At 35.7% G+C, this 22,297-nt stretch overlaps 1 protein-coding gene across 3 annotated transcripts in view; it reads right to left on the bottom strand.

Moving 5' to 3' along the window:
- Positions 1 to 22,297, bottom strand: part of TAX1BP1 (Tax1 binding protein 1) — a 55,509-nt gene that overhangs the window by 13,640 nt on the left and 19,572 nt on the right. The window contains exons 4-12 of one of the 3 annotated variants that reach the window (XM_058820785.1): positions 21,847 to 22,034; positions 20,076 to 20,234; positions 9,286 to 9,434; positions 9,035 to 9,125; positions 7,663 to 7,848; positions 4,274 to 4,501; positions 2,796 to 2,942; positions 1,498 to 1,591; positions 75 to 193 (exon numbers count right to left, since the gene is read on the bottom strand). In XM_058820785.1, coding sequence (XP_058676768.1) covers positions 75 to 193; positions 1,498 to 1,591; positions 2,796 to 2,942; positions 4,274 to 4,501; positions 7,663 to 7,848; positions 9,035 to 9,125; positions 9,286 to 9,434; positions 20,076 to 20,234; positions 21,847 to 22,034 — 1,361 coding nt within the window. The remainder of the gene's footprint in view (positions 1 to 74; positions 194 to 1,497; positions 1,592 to 2,795; positions 2,943 to 4,273; positions 4,502 to 7,662; positions 7,849 to 9,034; positions 9,126 to 9,285; positions 9,435 to 20,075; positions 20,235 to 21,846; positions 22,035 to 22,297) is intronic. The other 2 variants (XM_058820794.1, XM_058820801.1) reach the window with 2 other exon arrangements.

Raw genomic sequence — 22,297 nt, 5'->3', positions numbered from 1 at the left:
TAGGCCTTGTGGTCTTAAGGCCTAGCATCTACAGCTACTTTTTGTTCAGCTTTCCAAAGCAGCTGTTTACTTACTGCCAACATTTGCTTGCATTTCTTATACTTCTCTGTTTTCTCAGCAATCTCTTTATTCATCTCACGCACTTGCTCCTTTACCACGGATTCCGAAACTATGTCAGGTGAAATGGGGCTAACTGTGAACATTGAAGAAAAAAACAAAAACATGGATTTTTTTTTCTTCCATAAAGTTTGTGTAAGAGAGATGACAGCCCAGATTTGAGAGTGCATCAAAACCAGAGTGCTCCATGTTATCCAAAGCAGAGACAATCAGCATTATGTGCTATGTATGATCAGCAACCGTACTGGCACATCTGTGTTCAGTTCTCTCACATCAAGAGAAGATCAACATAAATACACACGTATGTAGTACTTTCCCAAGAAAGAAAACAAAACAAACACCAAAATATGTATGCTATCATTCTAAATACTCTATTCTTACATAAAAATAGGGAAGCATCTCAGCAAACTACTTCATCACACACAACCACTGAGCTTGTTGGGATTGTTTGTTTTAAAAAACACTTGAATTTACTTCAGACAGGAGGAAACTAATAGAAATTACAACCTTTGGTCTTTACAGAAAGCAAGAATCTGTCAGTTATAAAATAACACAGAAAAAGCTAATCAGCATTTTTTGGCATTTATCAATTTAAACAATGATAAAATCACAGAATGGTTTGGGCTGGAAAGGACCTTAAAGATCCTCTAGCTCCAATCCCCCTGCCATGGGCAGGGACACCCTCCACTACACACCATGCTGCTCAGAACCCCATCCAACCTGGCCTTAAACACTCCAGGGCATGGGGCATTCATAAGTCCTTTGGGAATGAAGCCTGTTACAATGCCTCACCAGCCTCATAGTGAAAGATTTCTTCTTCAGTTTTAACCTATTACATATTGAAATTTTAGAAAATTATTTTTGCAATAGCTTAATAGTTCATAATAATTATAAACATTTTCTTATAAACCACTACACCTATAATTCATGAAAATAGGCAGTTGACTTGACCTTGCCATCACATAATCAGAACTTTTCAGCAGATTGATTTACAGCAGAATGTTATAGTGGATAGTCATAATAACATTACTACAAAATTACTGTGGTGTTATATCGAAAAATTGAGTAAGTTTTTTTTTTTTTTTCAAAAAACTGTTTCTTAGCTTGGCAAAACCATCTCTGTTAACCATCAACGAGAAATTCAAGAGTTCAGTTCTACTGACATTAAAAAATAGCAACTTAACTGATACATGAACTTATTTATGATTGTTACCACTTGGTAAGAGACAAAACATTCAGCTCAATCTTCACATCTCTAATTAATGTTTTAATCAGAAGAACAAGTCCACCTACTCTACACTACAAATACTATTAGTGACTACTTTACATAGACAACACTTTCAGGCTTATAAAGGCAGACAAAATGTAAGCTGTTGATACCTGGAGATGCAGACAACTTTTTGTCTGTAAGGATGGCAGTAGCTGTCTCAATGTTAGATGCATCTGTCGGTTTCTGTTGATGCCCTGCATTTTTCTTTGTGAAAAGAAATTTTGTTTTGGTACTTGATTAAATGAAAGCCAAAACACAAAGTAAAGTATCTTGCAAAATGCATCATTTGCTCCAAAATTAGACAAAACCATTCATTTAAACAGTGGGTAATGATAAAGATACAAAAACATTTAATTCTACTAAGACTGAAATTGCTTCAGACTATGATTTTTATCATCTTACTTGATGAAGGTCTTTTGCCCTAGAAAGAATAATTTCTGAGCAAATTATTAGAAAAATCCCATTTTCTAGTGAATCAGTTACACTTTAATTCATTAACTTAAATCTAATACTCCACTAGAAAAATTGAGTCTGTATCAGAAATGCCTGTTGGACTTCTGGAGTGAAAGCAATAAAATCTGGTGTTTGCTGTAAGATGTACAACATTGCCAAAGATAAGGAAGATTTTTAAGGAAAAGCCACAGGTGCTCTGATATGACACCTCATTCACCACTGACCTTCTGGATGAGAAGATGAGTTTTTATGCAATGTTCTGTGGATAAGAGAAATACTTAAGTCTGGTTTTCTTAAGAATTTATATCTGTGCATCTTGCCGTTGCACATAGGCCTTTTCCCTGTTTCAGCTCCTCTCCAACTCTAATTTTTACAAAATTCTGAAGAACTCTGCCCTCAAATCTGAAATTGGCTGACAAGTTCAGTTACTAGGTGGACTAAGACTTATATCATCATTCAAAAGATTCATTTATTTATGAAACAGATCTTGGAAGAGTCCTAAGATTACAAAATACATATGGAATACAACATATTGTGTTGTGGAGACTTCTTTCCCACTTGGCTTTTAAACCCTACTTCAAGTTCTCTATTTCCCCACTTTTGGGCTTGGGATTTTTTGTTGGGCTTTTTTGTGGTGGTACTGGACAGAGGTAGTAATTATGGATTTTCCCAGCTTCAGTTCTTCCTTGAACAATGTAATGCTTATAGGTTCATCCAAACTCTACTAGGCTTCTACACCAGCTACTATAAATTCTATGCTTGGTTTGGACAACTACCTAAAGAGAATGATAGAAGTATTTTCACAAGCAAGTTTGTGAAAGGAAATGGTAAAGAGTCATTGCTTACCACACATTTTAATCCTTTTTTAAAGCATTATTTTTCACAGAAGGAAATTAAATTGATTTTGAAATGCTACCAAAAAAGCAAGTGCAACTTATCCCATTCTACTACTTACTGCCTGTTCTGTAAACTTGTTTACTTGTTTTTGAAGTTTTTGACATTCTTTGAATTTCTCTTTGTAATGGTCAGCAGCCATTTGTAGACGAAGCTTCAGATCTTCAACTTCTCTGCGCAGTTCCTGTTCCACTGCGTTTGAAGCTTCCTTAAAAAAAAGCAAACCCAGAAACTGCTGTCCCTTTTGTTCAAATACCACTATTTCCTAAAAAGTCTTTTTTCAATTAAAAAAGCATAATGTTCCATGTAAGTACTGAAGCTCCTGTTCTCTTTCTGGGAAAGAAAGGAATAGCACAAGCAGGAGAGCACAGAGAGAAGCAGAATATGATTCATTCCAAGCAGGACACAGTGAGGGACGTAAACAGGCACTGGTGCAATATGAGAGGCAGGTAAAGAAGATTCTTATTTTATGGGTTCATTAATGTGTATCTAAAGTCTGAATGTATGGGAAAAGTCTAAACACCTTCCAGGGGGCGTTCCAGCTACCCTACAGACAAGTATAGCCACACAGCAGAAGTGCAGAGGCCACAACTATTCCCTTGCACTCACTAGGTTTCACCTGGGAGTGTTCCATGGTGCCACTACACTGATACATGAGCTACACAAACCACATCCAGCAACCAGACACAGCCCATGCTTGGATACTTTCTGCTAACTGGAGGCATTCAGATGGCTTGCTACTTCTTTCATTATACATTTCAAAGCACATTTCAAAACACAACTGAAACTCACAGGGAAAAAACATGCAATTCTTTGACATTTTAAATATGATAGTTCTTTTGAGTGTTGTAATATTACAGTATTATTTTAATTGTGTTCAACTCAATATATTTTCTTCTAACAGTTACATCATTACAGTAATCCTAGTAGCAAATGAATGCAATACAGTTGCAGTCACTGAAGACCCTTGATAAAGCTAACTTTCATCAAAATGTTGAAATGTATGTTATCTCACTATACTTTTATCCAAGACTAAGGTCAAGACAGTTTTCATTACATTAATATTTTTATACTTTTAAATACTTAAAGCAAATTAACTTTGATTACAAATATTGGAAGGACTTTAAAGGAAGGACATACAGAATCTATCAATGACAAAAGAACATTATGAAATAACCCAAGTTTCTACCAATATATTTTCTTATTTGAATGAATATAATGCTACTATAATATCTATGTTATTTTGAATCCTCTCCCTGTCTTAATTCACTTAACAGAATTAAGACAGGGAGAGGATTCAAAATAACATAGATACTGCATTATTCTGTGAAAATAATGTGGGGAGAAGTAGATGTGAGTAAGAGCAGAAACCTCCTTTCTGACCAAACTTCCAAATCAGATAACATGCACTTGATTTAAGGTAGTATATGGAATGCTAACAGAAAATTTGATAATTATTTGCACTAATCATCCAGAAACCTATTTTATTCCCAGTAATGATTTTATAAATACAGATAAACTTCAATACTAAAAATTTACCTGCTCATTTTTCAAAGTTGTGATTTTTATGAGTTCAGCTAAAGCTTCAGCAAGTTGCTTTTTGAATTTTTCATTTTCCAGCCGTGCACTGTGAAGATCTGCCATCGTCTTGTCCCGCACATTTACTGCATCACTCAGCTCTTTTGACATGAGAACAGCTTCTTGTTTGCTAGCCTGAATCTGATCCTCAGCTTTCCGAAGCTGCTCTTTCAAAATACTTGCCTCGTCCTAGGAAAGAGAAGAGATGGAAGAGAATTCATAATTTCTTAATTCAAAACTTAAATACAGGCTGGTAAAGGGATTAGAAACATCTGAAAGGAAAAGCAACATTTCCTGGTGGCTTTAGCAAAACTACTACATCAAGAAGTCAGTACACGAGTACTACTTTCCCCACTTGTCTTCTCTCCCAGCAATGACACACAAATTTATTTCACTGTGAAATAAAGGCAAACTTTACTTTGTAGTGAAATAGTTTCACTATGAAATAGAAGTTTCAATTCTGGATTTTTGTTGGAATTTCAGCTTCAGTTTTAAATCTATGGCCAAAAAAAAGTCTGTTTTCCATATCTCTGCTCTTATCACTGTAGGACTCCAGCATCAAAAGCAAAGTTCATCCCACAGAAACACACTGAAAGTATCAACAGAGCAAGAGGTTTTACAGTGCCTACAAATGGTTGATATGAAACACTGTAAAGCAGCTTTGGGATGTTTTTCTCACAGCTCTATTTCCCAAGATCTTGCACAACAAACTTTCCAGAGGGAAGAGAGAACAAATAGTAATGAAGAGCAAGCTGCAGCATGTAGCACTAAGCACACAGGGCAACCCAAGAGCCCACTGACCAAGCTGAACTACCAGCCTCTCACTCCTCCAAGAAGGCCAGGATTACAAAATGTAATTTTAAATTTATTTTTAAAAGAAGCTACTATATAAAGCAGTCACTGCCTCTAGGCTCCCTGATGGCATAATCATCTTGTTCTTGAGTCCAGACATAAATTCAGCTATCTCTAGTCCATTATTTGGTCATTTTTTTTAATATCACAGAAGTTCAGAGGAATACTAATACACTTTGTAACCATTTCTGAAGATGTATAGACAAATAAATGCCCTGAAGTCCTGTCTCTTAGCTATTTTTACAGCACATGATACATTGGTAACATATTTCAGTAAATATCTGCAGTTTCACCATTTGAGATAAAAATATTAATGATCCCACCAGAAACACCAAAAGCAATTTAAGATTAATAAATGTTTGGTTGCTTCAGTACTAACACATATCCCCTCCCTTCAAAATAAAACACAGTAGTAATTTAACACATTCAGAAACAAAAAAGCAAGAAAGAGACTAAAATAAGATGTAACTTAAAGCTAGACAGTATGCCCTTTTTAAACTCTATGTCCACTCTCAACAGCACTACTTTTCCACTTCAATATTATATTCATAACTCATATTACTTTAAAACAATTTCTAGTCTTTTGAGATCCAAGTGGCTTTGCTGTGAAAAGATTGGCAAGATGCACCAGAAAGATGCCTGCATAATCTGACTTTTCCATGCTGGCCTCAAAGGCTATGTCTAAACTGACTGTCTAATTTGGATCAAGAGCATATTTGTAAAGCAAAACTCCCAGTAAATTTCATTACTGCCTATCACACTGCAGATCAGAGAACAATCTCAGGGCGCAGAAACTGCATTCCTTTTGGATGAAATGGAGGATGATGTACATCAGGAAAAAACACCTAATGGTTATTCTATTGTGGGTTTTGCCTGGCTGGATGCCAGGTGCCCACCAAAGCCACTCCACAATTCCCCTCCTCAGTTGGATAAGGGGGAGAATATAACAAAAGGCTTGTGGGTTGTGATGAGGACACAGAGAGATCACTTAGCAAGTACTGTCATGGGCAAAAACAGACTCAACTTAGGGGGAAAATTAATCTAATTTATTACCAGTCAAATCAGAATAGGATAATGAGAAATAAAACCAAATCTTAACACACTCAGACCCCACCTCCTCGTTTCAAATTCGACTTCACTCCCAAATTCTCTATCTCCTCTCTTCCAGCAGCACAGCCAGGACGGGGAAGGGAGGCTGCAGTCAATTCATCACACGTTGTCTTTGCTGCTCCTTCCTCCTCAGGGGGAGAGGACTCCTCACTCTCTTCCTCTGCTCCAGTGTAGGGTCCCTCCCATGGGAGACACTCCTCTACAAACTTCAACACACATCCTTCCCACAGGCTGCAGTTCTGCATGAACTGTTCCAGTGTAGGACCCCATCCATGGGGTGCAGTCCTCCAGGAACAGACAGCTCCAGCACAGGTCCCCTGTGGGGTCACAGGTCCTGCCAGCAAATCTGCTCCAGTGCAGAGTCACAGCTTTCTTCAGGCACATCCACCCTCTCCAGCATGGGGTCCTCCACAGGATGCAGGAGGCAGTTTATCTCACCAGGGTCTTCACCATGGGCTGCTCCAACACCTGGACCTTTTGCCCTCCTTCACTGACCCCGATGTCTGCAACGTTCTTTCTCTCATGTTTTCACTCTTCAGCTGCAATTTCTCTCACACAGTTTCCCCCTCTCCCATAGTCTTCTTTAATCTGTTATCCCAGAGGTGCTGCCATCATCACCCGCAGGCTCAGCCTTGGCCAGAAATGGGTCCATTGGCTCTGTCAGGCATTGGCTGGTATCAGTTCTCAGGGGAAGCTTCTGGCAGCTTCTCACAGAAGCCACTCCTCACAGAAGCCACAACCAAAACCTACACAAATCCAGTATAGGCATTCCCAGCACCCAACTAGAAGTAAGTCTGAAGCAACCCCATGTGGACCACAGACAGCATAAATATGAGTTCTTCAGCAATTTCACTCTCCTGTTATACCACACTGCTTGCTAATCACAGTGCTGCCACAGGGTACACTAAGGCACCTCTTCCTTCAAAACCCTACTGTCACTGCAGAGTTCTCAGCATTGTAGCTCGACAGCACATTCACCTAAGAAGTCCTTCAGCAATCTTTCCATGTCTCCTCTTTTCTTCTCCATCACCCTCTACAGTCTCAACACAGCTACACTCACTACAAACTTTTTCTTCAACCTCCTTTCATTTTTCACAAAGCTAAAAGTAATGCAGGAGCAGACCACTTTTACTGAACTCAAAAATCACCTTTCCACACATAGTTAATTTCAGTTCATCACGTGAGACTTCAACCAGCTCAAAAGGTGCAATACTAGAACACATTTCAGTCTTTTCATCATTTTCTGCATCTACAGAGAACATCATAATCCTCATGCCTCTTAGCCTATACTCTGGTGATTTCTTCAACTTCTTCCTTTCTTTTGTCAAGCACATACAACATTAGACATGTTTATTCAAATCAGGCCAATTATATTGAGTACTGCTTACCTTGTCTGATGAAGAGTGCAAAATAGCTTTCTTCATATTTTCTTTTTCAGCTATTAATAGCTGTAATCTGCCAACCTCCTCTTTATAATACGATATCATGTTTTCTTTGTTTGCATCCAAATTCTTAAAGGTCTGGATTTCTTTTACTAGTCTGGTGTTTTCTATTTCTGTATTCTTCAAGTGTATCTGCAATGATGCTAAAACATGTCAAACTTCTTCCACGTTAGAACTACTGTTCACCTATTTATTTATGTGCTCACTAAATTCTAATCTATTCTAATTTGAGGCAGATTAGAACTAGTAAAGAGAAAAATTAAATATTTGATATTATCACTGCCCTCTAGCCCAAACTTTCTGTCTAGAATTCTCTCAGCATGGTTACCTAACAATAGCTCCACTCTACAGCTAGAAGTTTAAGCCCTAATTTCTCTCCACATCGCATTAAGTTATTCAGAACTCCTCTCCTCACAAATGCTGGACAAGCAAAAGAGAAATGACTTGAAGAAAACTAAAGAGAAATTAAATTTCTAGTAGTAACTGCTCACAGTCATCTAAGCGAACAGGTCTACATCAGGAATATTAATTTTCAATGACAGCAAACTCCTTCTATATCTGCCTACAATAATGCAAAATAGCTCCTACACTCAAGTGTTTTCCACACAGACCAGAAGATCCGTGTTATTTACAAAGGGATTCCAAGCTTGTAAAATATGCTTTGAGATTTTACAATCTAGGAACAGAAATAATCTTTTAAATACACTTGATCTGTTTCACACAACCTATGGATTTCACTATTTTTGCACATTAAATTTTTTCTGTTTTGGGGGAGGGAGGGTGGCAGTGTATTTTATTCTATATATGGGTGTCTCTCAACACCAGCAAAAGAAATAGGCCATGCCAGTAAAAACCAATGCAATGGAGAATCTACTTAAGCTTCTCAGTGTTATATACAAGGCTCAAGAAGAAGGATTTAGAAAACAAAGTCTGGAGAGGGAATTTAAATTACTAAGAAGTATTTTAGTTATGAAAAAGTGTGTTAAAGATGATCACTTATTGTGTGATGCACTGTATAACTAAAGAATTTTCTCACTAGAATGTATTATTTTTTGTTACTGGGTCTGAGCTTTAATAAACTGGTGATTCATTCTCCTTTTTAGAGACCTTTTTATAACATGGTTGAATTCAGATGCTGTTTTCCTCATTCATTTTTATATGAGAACATCTATAACTACCTTAAAGATATGTTCACAGAAGGTACCTATTTCCTTTTTTCCTTAACAAATTCAATTTATCAGACTTCTCTATAAACCATTATTACCTTTATTTCAAACCACTTCATTCCAGTGTATACAGGTACATGTAATAAAGTTACCTTATAAAGTTCTTTTTCATCCTTTTCTGTCTTTAACACACATTCCAGTTGCTCCTTCTCAAGCATCACTTTCTTCAGTTTGTCCTTCAGACTAAAACATTGAAGAATTAATGGTACAGAACTATTAATACATATAATAAATATGTATTAATACTATTAAGGCATATAATAAATATTGCTAGTTTAAAAAAAAAACACCTCTGGGGAAAAAGAAGTAAAATAAGGAAGGTAAGGAACAAAAGACTAAGTACCTGTCTAACTCAGTTTCTTTTGCAATGGCTTTCTGAGTAACAGTCATGATATCTTCTTCAAGCTGGAGAACCTTTGAAGCAGCCTCATCGTGCTTCTTCTTCAAGTCATTATTTTCTCTTTTAAAATCTTCTGATGCTTGAATATTTTCCTTTTAAAAAAATGCACATAGATGCCATTTAAAAATGTGATTCTTCAGAAGTAAAACATACTATTTGAATTAATGCCAAAATATGGCCATTAGATTTCTTCTCTTCCTTAAAATGTATAACTAGCCCATTTAAAGTATATATAAATAAATATATATTGAATATTTCTATGCACAGTTCATATATTAATAAGGGGTCAATAAGGAGTTTGTTTGGGCACAAGCATTCAGTTATTCAGAGCCTACCAAACATTTCAGAGTACAGAATAAACACATTATTTCCTATCTTTTGCCCATTTCCTTTAGGCAAACAAACCACTGACTGTCTAGCTTAGGAAACAAAGAACTTTTATTTCTCTTTGTACTTGCTTTTACTTAAAAAGAAGACTGTGCATTTTTCCAGACAGTTACACTACAGTAGCAAACCACAGTAAAGACAACTTCAAGCAGAAGGAGAAACAAAACAAAACAAAATTCTGATTTAGAGCTGGTTACTACATGACATTCTCCTAGCTAGAACATACAGAATGCCTCACATAGCTCAAAGAAGCTCACACAACCATTGTAGGATTTATGGAAGCTGAGATAGAGGACAATGACAATACCCAAAACAGATCCCTTTGTCTGAAAACTGACAAATACAATATGGGAAACCACTCTTAAGTATTGCATTTGTTGTCTAATTACAGTAATGTCCATATTGTTCTAAGGCAATGGACAGCTGAATGCCATCTCCACTGCAGCAAAACAGCCATTTAAAGTCATCTTAAATAAGCCTGAAAATGTTTTTTTTTTTTTCAATATAAGTATTTTGTTGAAAAAAATAGATAAGTAACACTAAAGTAAATCACACATACTGAGATAATATGCCACCCTTTTTCTGATATTAGAGTATGATAAAGCTCAGCTTATTACCAACCATGACAGCGACATGAATCAAAGTGTAAAACGAGGTCAAGACAGACTGACCAACATACCTAACTACAGCATGACTTAGGAGTGTTTGTGTAGCTACTAAGGTACAAGTTGTCTTTCTGCTCTAGATTTGGAAGATTAAAGCACTAGTTCATCTATTCATTTTTAAACAAAGCTCAAAGCCCTGAAATAACAAGACTGTACTGTTACATCAAGAGAAACACATCAGTCAGACTTTACGAAGAACCCCTACTGACCAAATTCCAACCTAACAAACAATGTTTTAAGTACAATAAAATATAATGAGGACTGGGTTTAGTCATTAATTGTCAAGATACACGGTTCACAAATATAATTAAGCCTCACTTTTACAAGCAACTAAACAGAAGTTTGAGCATTATAATTTTTTTGGGGGGGGAGGGGGTTGAGGGGTAGGCAGTACTGAATTGAGGAGTGGCAAATGTATCTGATGACTCATTCACTTGCTACACACTAAACCAGCATGTAGATTTTTATTTTTGTTATATATGCTACATAAAAAAGGACTGATATATTACTACTATTTGAACTCTGAATGGCTTTCTTATGTCTTGATATTAAAAAGAATTTTAAGGGATCATGAATGTGCCATCTTTTTCTAAAAAACAGCATTGGAGAAGATAACCCACAACTTTCATAAGCCTTTATTTTTTTAAGAGCTATCAGTTTCTTGCAACTAAAAATACAAATACGTGGTGTAACAAGGGCAGGATATTTTAATTAAAGTCAGTATTCCAAGTAAAACTTGCTATAACCAGCAGCAACAACACGCTCTATAATTGCTTGTCCTCCCCTAGTGCAGTGGAGACTAATTACTTGCTCCTGTTTTGAAAGCCTAGTATAGTAAAAAGTCTATTTACAATGCATTTCTGTGTTTTCTCTAAACACCACTTTGGTATAACTGTAACTGTTGTAACCCAAGTGCCTTCAAAAGAATTTAATCTGATACATTATATATACAAACTGTACAAACAGTTCAAACAGGCTGCCAAAGGTAACATATATTAAAAGGAATTAATAGCCTGAAAAAAATTCTCTCCACAAACAGCATTACAATTGATGCTGCTTTGCTAGTTATTCTAAAGGGACGTGGTACTAAAATGTAAAAGTTCCATACTTAACAGATTCTCACCTAATAAACCTGTTTAGATACAACTAAAGCCCTACAGTTTTTAAAGAAAAAAAAAGGATTAATTTTTAGAGACGATTTGTTATTTTACAGAATTCTTAGTAATTCAATTTAGATGCAGCAACCTCTAGTCCCATACACTGGTTACAGTGGTTTCAGAGCCTGTAAAATTTAAAATGAGTGCTCTTAGACTATTTTACAGGTAAAGTCAACTGTGTTTAGAAGGAGTCTAAAGGGGAAGAATATAATAAGTACATCAAATAAATGTACAACTCCACTTACAGAAAAGATAATTACTTTCTGTAATCATTGCTTTAATTCATTTATCTTATCTGGTACATCTACCAACATTATGTATTTTCTTCCACCTTCTTAACAGAGGAATAAAAAAAGCAGAGCAAGAGCATGAATCATTTTAATGAACTGGTTTAAAAACGCTCAACAATTTTAATGTTATTTTTAATCCAGTTACAAATGCAGCTACCCCATCTCCTTCCCTAGATTTGCAACAGCCAAGAGGGTGGATGTGGGAAGCAAACTGCACCACAAGAGTAAGCAACCTAAAATTACTTAAATCAGCTTTACTGCTGCAAAAGAAGTTATCAAAACAAAAATTCCTGTACCTACTAGGAGTCTCATTAGGAAAATGAAACAATAAAAATTCAATAAGCTCTAAATTTCCCTAGAATCAAAATTCCACTTTGAAAATCTTGATATACCTTCAGATAGGGAACAAGAAGAAATATGGGGGTTCCAAAATCTTTACTGCTGTTCTAAAATGGCAGAAGATTTAAGGTTGATTAGTTTTAAAATATTTTTTTAGTAATTCCATGTTACACTGTCCTCATAAAGCTATTACAAGCTCTACCTAAAGGATATGCAAAGATCATGCCTGGAGTCATCCTTGAAACAGGTTTAAAATCCATGTAATAAATAAATTTCCACACAAAAGGACAAATAATCTTTCATTTGAGAATAGATTAGCCATAATATTTCTAAATTCTCACTTTTATAGGAGAGCACCATGGCAAAAATCCTCACATTCAAGAATGCAGAACAGCATGCTTTCTCTTATTTCTTACTTCTAGTGGATTTTTACAACAGCAGTAAAACATTGCTGAGCACAGCCTGGTTAATGGAATGGTACAGACATCTCTTTCTATGATTAGCACATACAAGACATTTTTCAAACATACTGAAGGTAGAGAGAGATCCAGCAGGCAGAATAAAATACTTGAAAATACAATCCAAGAATACTTCCAGACATGACACCTTGCAGCATAGCAATGGTCAGCATAGCTTTTTAGGTTACATCCTCCCTCTTCATAACATGCAGAACTCCATACCAACCTTTTCAAAACCATCCCACACCTAAAACATTCACCTTTGATTAATGGCTATTATCCGCAGCCCCTTTTTTCACCTTTTAGAGAATGCATACACCATAATGAAGAGGGGTGAGAAGTTTAAAATGAGCTATGCAGCTCAAACTGAAGAGGTCAAATCACTAAATACAAGGCAATGTATTTAAAAAAAAAAATTAGAAAAAGCAAACAATCACCAAAAAAGAAAGCAGCACCGCCTTGCAGCTGGATTGATTTATCTGGATGCAATTTAGTGTCAGAGGAATCATTAAACTTGATATCCTACAGAGAATTTAGAGGGCTTAGATGAATTATCTGCAGGAGCCTTTTCTTTATGCCACTGACATCACAGCAGCTCGAACGGAACCATGTGAAACACTTGTATGACATCATACTCTGTTTAAGGACCTCTGAGTATAAATGATGAACACAACAGAACACCACTGCAGACAGTGCAAAATCCAAGTCTGCCCATAACACATAACACGAAAGTTCTGAAAGGAAACCTCAAGTTGTAATTTTTCTTTCTAAAAAAATTTAAGCATTCAGTAAAGTAAAAGAGCAAACCAACTCCAAATAAAGTCAATGACATTAAGCTTTCATCCTTGTGACTACGACTTGTAATAGAAATACTGCTCTAAATAAGACTGCAGTCGGTCTATTTTAAAAATATAAGATGTCACAGCGGTAGTATTTTAACTAACATCATAAAGTGATCAAAAGTACAAAACTAAGGTCTGCAAGGTCTACAAAACTAAATCTGTAAGAGTTAATCTTAAGTTACATCAGTCACTCAATTACTGTCATGAAGATTACAAACATGCAAGTTTTTGGAGGAGGCAGCTGAAGCATTTACACACACTATGATTTTGCAGCATGTATTTACATGTCAGAACGTAAATTTCTTAAAATGTGCTATAATTTCACTATAAGCTACTGATTTTGCAAAGTCGTTTCCATGAATACATAATTTGAATTGTAGAATATCTCAAGCTACTATTTAATTTTCCAGTGAAATAATTTTCAATTGCCCAGTTTAAGAAATATTCACACACAGAACAGTGAAAAAAACATGAAACAGGGTTTTCTTTTCATATGACGTTTATAGTACCCAAGGGGGCTGTAATTGCTGGTACCAACCTGAGCAAATTCTGAGTGCTTAATTTGTGTCTAAAATTAAATGAAACTGGGGGGAGGTTTGCTTTTTGGGCTGGGGGGCAGTATGCCTTTTGGACAGTTTTTTGTTACTTAATTTTTGGAGGTTTTTTTCCCGCTAAAACTATGCATCTTCCTGACCAAAAGATTTTCATACATGCAGCACACATGACAGTATGAACAGAGCCTGGTCTAAAGAGACACTGAAAAAACAACCGATTCACTTAATTCTATGCACTCAGGCTGAACTGGGCACTTGCACTGCTTACTCATACTGCTGACATTACCACATTGCACAACAGTCTTTTTTCACCATCTAAGCAGAGAAACTTCTTGAAATGGCAACTTCTCCTCAAAAGCCAGCTTAAATGAATCCCTGATATTTGAATAAAATTCTCTAATAAATAAAGCTACTGTGCAGGTAGAACCTGTCAGCAGAATGCGAATTTACATGGATGCCTTATTAAAATTCCTCATCAGATAGATGAATAAGCCCACTTTTAAAAAGTTAAATGGTAAACTAAATTTACAAAAAGCGTGAAAGAACAAGTTTATGAAGTCAGTAAATTCACTTCTGCATCAATTTATGCCAGCATCATAACAGAAACACTATTCAAATGTTCACAAGATCAAAGGATGAACAGGCAGTCTTCAAATCCATTGCTTCTGACTCAAGCTAAACATAGAAACTACTGTCAGAGGAATAAGACTTGTCACCAGTCACATGGAAGAAATCAGTTTACAAGTGCCCTCTTCCCACTAGAGGGAGACCAATGACTGCAAAAGCATCTTTTGCAAGCTCTGCTCTCTACAAAAGTACAAAACCAGTGTTCACAAAATTGAATAGTTGCAGAGTATCAAAGGAATGACCAATGAAATACACACAATGACTACTACATGCTTCTCTTCAGCACAGTAAGACTGAATCTTAAAACAGTAGGCAAGTGCTCAGCTGCCACAGACCTTACACACAGTTTAAGCATACACAAAACTGGGAACACAAAGACTAAGAAGCATTCTTATTCTGTACAGAGCTATACACATTTTATATTCATAATGTCTAAGATGAAGATTAGAAATATTCATATTATCATTTTCTAAAAAAAAACATTCTAAGCTTTTGTTCCATTTTTTTTAAAGTTCGTTTCCTTCAATTTTTAAAAAGGAAAATATATGTAGATAAAAGCAGCATAATAATGTTATTCAACACACTGATTACGTACCAGTTTATGAAAGTAAACCAAAGGAAAAGTTGAAATATTAAAAGCAACCTGAAACAGTTCTGTAATTATGTATAATGTGTCATCTTCTTAAGCAAAATAATCAGTGTGTAACTACATCATTATTTTAACAGTGTTATATCGCTAGAGTTGCAAGTTGTATATATGGCATGATCCTAAATAAAAGTATGCTACCAGGGAACATCACCCTAGTAAAAACAAACTGAAACATTAACAGAAGGTTGTAGGAAAAAATGTGACGTTTCTGAAACATTTCCAATAATTTCGCATTTACTCTGAATTCCCACACAGAGTAGTAACAGATTAAGTTAAATCTTCACACTCAGTAAGAAGTATTTTAATGTCATCTGGGGAAAAAATGTAGGAATGGTTTAACTGACGTGAAACTGCTGCAAAGGAATAGTATGCTCTCCTCTAACTGAAAATATAGCAAGCCTATGGCAAGCCCTTTTCAAAAGGCTAAACGAGGGGGGCAGGAAATTTTCCTACTTGGGAGCAGGAAAAAGGAAAGGCCACTTATACTCTCTCCAAACTGATTGTCAGAAGAACTACATACTGCATTAAGGAGGCCGTGGATAAGAGGAAAAAGATCAACCTAAAAAAAAAAGAGACTGAATTTGTCCCTCATCTTACAGTATCTCTTTAGCAGGGTGGGGTTATCAACACAACTTAGTGGTAATAAACCATAAGTACACACTAAAAAAGTGGGGTTGGACAGCATGTTCCCTCTGAGTGCAAACACTGACTAATGCAGAGCTGTGTGTCTTGCAAATATCTTTTTTTCTGTGACAGTGGCAACAACAAAAAAATTTTGTCTGCAGAATCATTCATGTGTTGAATACATTTTTTTTATTAATGTGATAAAGCACTAAAAAATTACCCAAATCTAAAAAAGCAAAACCCTTTAAGGACAAGAGTGCAATAACATGTTACAAGAAGATCTGTTTCAGGAACTCTCCTATTTGTAAAACTCAAAAAATGGGAATCTTTTCAATACCTGAAAACATACACGGATCCCAATAGTCAAGCCTCATGGAGCACTGATTGTATTACACCTGAACAGACTCTTAAAAGCCATGTTCTTAAAAGACTGGCCTACTTTAAGCTCATCTCTTCCTAGTATTTTCCCCAACCACTTACAAAATACCCCAACTCAGCAAAAAGCAGACAGAGAAGACACCAGTTCCACTGCCCAAAATTCTGTAAGAGTAACTAGGTGTGAAAAGAGGTCATTTAATAAGGAGTAGGAGGGAGGCACTAATTGGGATTAGCTGTGGCACTGTCATGTCTACAACTATCCTATTTTAAGAAAGCAATTTTTAAGAAGCATCTCTTAATGATCCAAACTACTTCTGAGCTATTTCTGAAAACAAAGTACTGATAAAAATCAACTTTGGTGTTGATTTTTATATCAAGAATAAAATCATCTAAAGGCATATGAATAAATATGAATAAAAATGGGATTTTAACAGAACTGTTTTTTAAAGAAACATTTTCAAATTAGGAACTTGGAGGTTTCCCATCCTGCACCAAAGTAAAGTAACTTAGGTACGACAAGCCCTAACCTCTTAGGTAACTTAGGTACTAAAACTCCTAACCACACCTTCCACATTCTGTTCAATTCAATTACAAAAATATAACATAGCTGAACAATGGATTTGATCAAAAGACAAAACACACGAGGTAAGATACCCATATAACTTCCTCTGAAGAAACTAAGAAAGATTTTCATAAATTGGGCAGATTGGCAAGTATTATGCATTTAGGGGTTCGTAACTCCAGGGCTCCCTTATCACAATACAAATGTAATAAGCATATTTTAGTTGCTAATACATTGGCAGCATAAAGAGCTCTGCATTCAATTAGGATCAAATACATCTGCCTGTACAGACACATGCACTTCCCTGACACATGCAATTACTGCTTTTTTAAAACACAGTACTTGGTACTACTGTAGATTTTTTTAGAGCTTTTTGCACAATCAGAAATATATGGTTTCTTTCCTGATGGAAGTACTTGCAAAAACAAAAAAAAAAGAACACTGAGCCTGCACATGGGTTCAGTGTAACTTACCTTTACTTTTAACAGAAATATAATCATATCAATTACAGCTGCCTTAAACTACAACAGTATTAACATCCACTATATACAGTAATTATAATTTCTTATATGGCCTATTCTGTTTTATTAATTGTTGTTCACTCATCTAATACACTCTAAAGTCTATTGGAAGATATTTTAAAGTAGAATTCCAAAAAGTTAAACCTTTGCCTAAGTTAAAGATTTTTTAAAATACAGATTTTAAATTCATCTGTTCCACTTAATACCTATTTTGTGTATTAAAAGTTTGTAGAGCATAACAAAAAATTCACATGCATATGAAAAAAGAGAACTAGAAACAAAAGAAGAAAATAAAAAGCCCCCATAGTACTTAGTTAAAACATCCAGTCAAAGGCAAAAAACATATAAGCCAAGCCAAAACAACATGGCCTGCACTAAGCACCTGTGATGATTCTGCTGTTATAGAAAATACGAATACATTCTGATTACTTACCACTTCTAGGATTACCCCCTGTAGCCTAATATAAAAACATCCAAATTAACACACTGCTTAGGTTTATTGCCAACAACAACTACTCACACCACACAAAGAGCACTGGATTGTCTGCGGGCTGTGTTCAGGAGCTGCTCTGTAAGACCTGTCTTAGCGGTTAGTTGGAATGGAGGTGTTTTGTGGAGTTGTTTCGTTTGGATTTTGGGGTTTGGTAGATGCTTCATTTTTTAAAATAAGTCACAAGAAAAATAAAACCTAGATACTGAAATTCAGCTGAGTGCTGTACCAGTGCTTCTCAGGAATCTTTAAATCAATCCATTAACACACTGTATGTATTCCCAGCAAACATATATTACATAATCCTGTGATCTCCTGCTGTATTTTGTATACTGGGCTGGGGGGCATGGAGAGTCAGTCATCTCTAAGACTGGAGAGATACATATAAAGCACTGCTTATTAAAATTTCCAATGTTTAAAACATTAAGTTACTGCACCTGATTTAGTAGATGCTCACCTAATTTTCAGGAAAAACACTCAATTTATATTCTGCTTATATACATAGACAAATTAACACTTTTTCAACTCAGCAGGTATGTTTCTTTTTTTTTTTTTTAAGTGAGAAACAGACAACAGGAAAAAAAATGCAAAATAAGATGGCATCAAATTCTTAGAGACAAAAAAAAAAAAGCCTAAATTAGAAAACTTCCATAGTATTTTAGCCAGGCAAAGAGCTACATCAGCCTCAGGTCAGGTATCTATTTGTAGCTAAATACAAGTGAAAAGTTTGTCACACTGCATTCTCTCTTCATGAAAATACAAGGCCAAAGCAGAACAATAGTAGATTAAAAAGAGAGAGTAAAAAACACAAACTCAAACATTCCTGAAATTAAGTTCTATTTGCTAAATTCTGGTATCTATAGAGGCAAAACTATTCTGGATTAGAGAAGTTCACAGAAAAATGTGAGAAAGCACTGAGACATTTTTGTTCCTATGCAGTCTAACTGTATCCTTGTGTGACAGCAATCAGAACCCCATTTCAGAAAGTGTTTTAAAAGGGAATTGTAAAGCTAACATGGATTGGAACTGTCAGTTGTTTTCAAACATTTTTTTAAATAAGAGCCTCAAGGGACAATGTACAGTATCTATATAGCTCACTCAGATTTATCCACCAAACTTATATGATCTGTAAATCAATGAAATGTGAATTTATATCCTTCTCTCATTGATTTGAGCTAGTTCTCCCATCCATGTGAAATTAAAATCATTTTTTAATAGAAAAAAACTTTTTTCTGAACAACATCTTATCATTTCTTTTCTCCTTAGCCAACACTCCAGTCCATTTCATTCACTGTTCAAAAGTATACTACAAAGCACCAACATTTTCAAGTTCTCTCAAAAAATTCCTATTAAAGGTGTATGACACAGGACTGTTGACATGTACATACTAGTTCCTAGAAATAGTCTATTAACTGCTGTCCACATCTAAATTATGTAGGTTTCATTACTTCAAATTTGTCCATGTCACCACCTCCCTCCCACATGTTTTTAATCTTCCCCTAGAAGTTGGTTTTTTTAAAAAGCAGCAGCTTAAAAACAGATTAGGTCCAACTTTTAGGTGCCCTTTTTATAGTATTAGATTTCCTCCTTACCACACGAGAATTTCAAATTAAGCTGGCTTTGGTTTAGGCTACATTTACATCTTCACTATTGATTAACCCTTTAAGCAGATTTTTAGGTTTTATGTTTTTTTTCCTTTTGAATTGTGAAACCTTTTAAGAGAAGACAGTTACTAGCTACTTTTCACTATTTACACACCTTGGCAGAAGCATTCTCTGTTGATCTTTGCTTTTCATACCAAAAATTGTTACCATTTTGTTCTGTGTTCTATGCAATTATTCCCTAAGGAGAAGTTTTTTTAGAAGCTTTCCTCCATTTTAAATTAAAGTAAGAAAACTTTAAATTATCAACTACTTTCCACTATGAATTCCACAGTTAAATATCAAACATCTGGTAACAGTTGTCATCGATTATCTTACCAAGCCTGGTAACAAAAGCTTTAAATATTTTAGCCATTTTATGACATAAAAGGAATAGTGGCAGGAGGTTAATAGGAACTGACCTATTCTAGTTTAAATGTCTATCAAACTGCTGAGAGGTTTTGATAGCTGATTTTCACAGTTTGACTGGTTCTTGAAAAAGCAGTAATACAGACATTATGAGTCAGTTCTAATCAGTTAAACAACTAACCTTTTGCTCTGCTTGCAGTTGTTCACATCTCTGCTTTTCATGGTTAAGTTCTTTTTCCAGTTGTTCAACTTGATCTCTGAGTTGTGTAGTTTCCTTTTCCAGAACAGAAGTTACCTTTAACAGCTCTTCTTTTTCTTTTATTATTTTTTCAATTTTAAACTGCAAAAAAAAAAAAAAAAGAAGAAAATAATGGGGTTTGTTAATTTTTCTCCCTTTCATTCTAGCCAAACAAGTGGATAAGTAATTACTCCAGTGTTTGAGCAGAAACACAAACTGTCTGTTCCCTGTTTAGGTTATTACAGTTTTCCCCTTATTCTCAAATTTCTGAAGTTTAATTGCTCTTACTGCATAGTACCAGACTACCATTACATAGCATACTTTGCAGTGTCCTGATTTATCCTCAATTTTTCCTTCCTTAAATGAAGTGCCTTTACTGTTCCCGAGTGACAGCAACTGTGGAAGAGCTAATTGTGATGATGACAGCTTGGTGACAAAATGACAGCTGACTCTAGAGACACACATTCTCTCTACAGCAGTATTTGAGGAATTTCTTGAGAAAAATGAATATGCACATACACCCCACACCACACAAACACCTGAAAAGTAAACCCTGGAAGATGAAAAGTAAGCCCTGTGCCCTTTCACCTAAAGGGAGTTTATAACAAAGACAAGCAGACTATTTAGTAAGGCTATTCTAGCAACAGAGCAAGGTTTCAAACTAAAAGAGGATAAATTCAGATTAAAGGAAGAAATTTTTATGTTGAAGGTGGTGAAATACTAGAAAGGGTTGCCAAGAGAGGTGGTAGATGCAACACCCTTGGAAAAGCTGAAGGTCAGGCTGAATGGGGCTGTGAGCAACCTGATCCAGTTGGAGATGTCACCACTCACTTCAGGGGGCTGGAGTACATGACATTGTACAGTCCCTTCCAACCCAAACCATTCTATAGTTCTATAAACAAGGATCATAAGAAATACTTGAGAACTTATTTAATTATAGTACTACAAGAAGTTATCTGAAAAGCAAAAACATTCCAGATGTATCTCTGTACTAAACCTCTCATCCCTAAATTTTGAAAGCCATAAATCAAACACATGCATGTATGTGCCTAGATGCAGCTAACTGGATAAAATGTCTGATACCAAAGTAAGGGAACTGCACTGAACAATTTTCCAAGAAGCAATTCAAACAAAAGTTTGCTTGGGTTTCTTTTTTGTTTGTCTGGATTTAAATAGGGTTCAGCCGACAAACTGCAACAAGCAAAGGTAAAACACTTTGACTCTGGATATACAAACACAAGACCAATCACAACTCTCTAGCATACACTGAGAATACACTGCATAGAAAACTACTTTAAATAAAATAAGAGCTACTCTAATATATTTAGGCACCTGCAATTTTTCAGCTGAATCTCCATGGCTCTTAACTTGGGCAAAAATAAAAGTATACTGACTCCATAACTCTTCTTCCTTACAAGCACAATGTCACACAAAGGGTATCTTCCCTCCCCTCCAGTTAGTTGGTGACTACAGATGTGAGAGAAGAGCAGCATCTACTCTTATGTTTCTCTATCCATGCTTAGTGCTATACATTTTTACATTTTGATTTAACCTGTAAATGTTCTGAACTTCAACCAAATACTATAGAACAATCCAGAAATATATACATTACACAGACCCATGCAGGTCTTTTCCTACTAGTTTTTTCTTCAGTATCTGTGATTGTGTATATAGTACAAAAAGAAATAGCATTTTAAGAATTTTTGTATCAAACCTCAAGAAGTCCAGCTTTTGTGGTCACCACTAACATATCAGAGTTTCCTTCATCTTCCATAGTGAGCAATTCTTCCACAGGAGAAGAGGTACGAAACTGGAAAGGTGTGCTTGCTCCACGGATTTCTCCTTTGTAAGTCACGTAACAGAACTGATAAAATTCTCCATCATCATTTGGTAGATAATATCCTATCAAAATAAATTCATATTTGAAGAAATATTCTACACAAGCTTACAAGCCTCCATCTGCAGACAGATTACCACATCATGTTTGACTTACAGATTTCACGCTCATTGCCTTGGTATGGCATAAATATCCCACCAAAACAGCAGAAAGGCAAAGTCATCCTATTGAGCAACCTTCATCCCCCAGCAATTTCTACTAGCATTTAAGACAAAGATTAAACAGAGTTAGGCAATAGCTGCTGTATGTACACATCACGTCACATACA

Source organism: Ammospiza caudacuta, chromosome 1 (genome assembly GCF_027887145.1).
Source record: "Ammospiza caudacuta isolate bAmmCau1 chromosome 1, bAmmCau1.pri, whole genome shotgun sequence".
NCBI classification, from domain to species: Eukaryota; Metazoa; Chordata; class Aves; order Passeriformes; family Passerellidae; genus Ammospiza; species Ammospiza caudacuta.
Note: the sequence above shows the minus strand (reverse complement) of the source record. Positions and strands in the feature narration are given on the sequence as shown.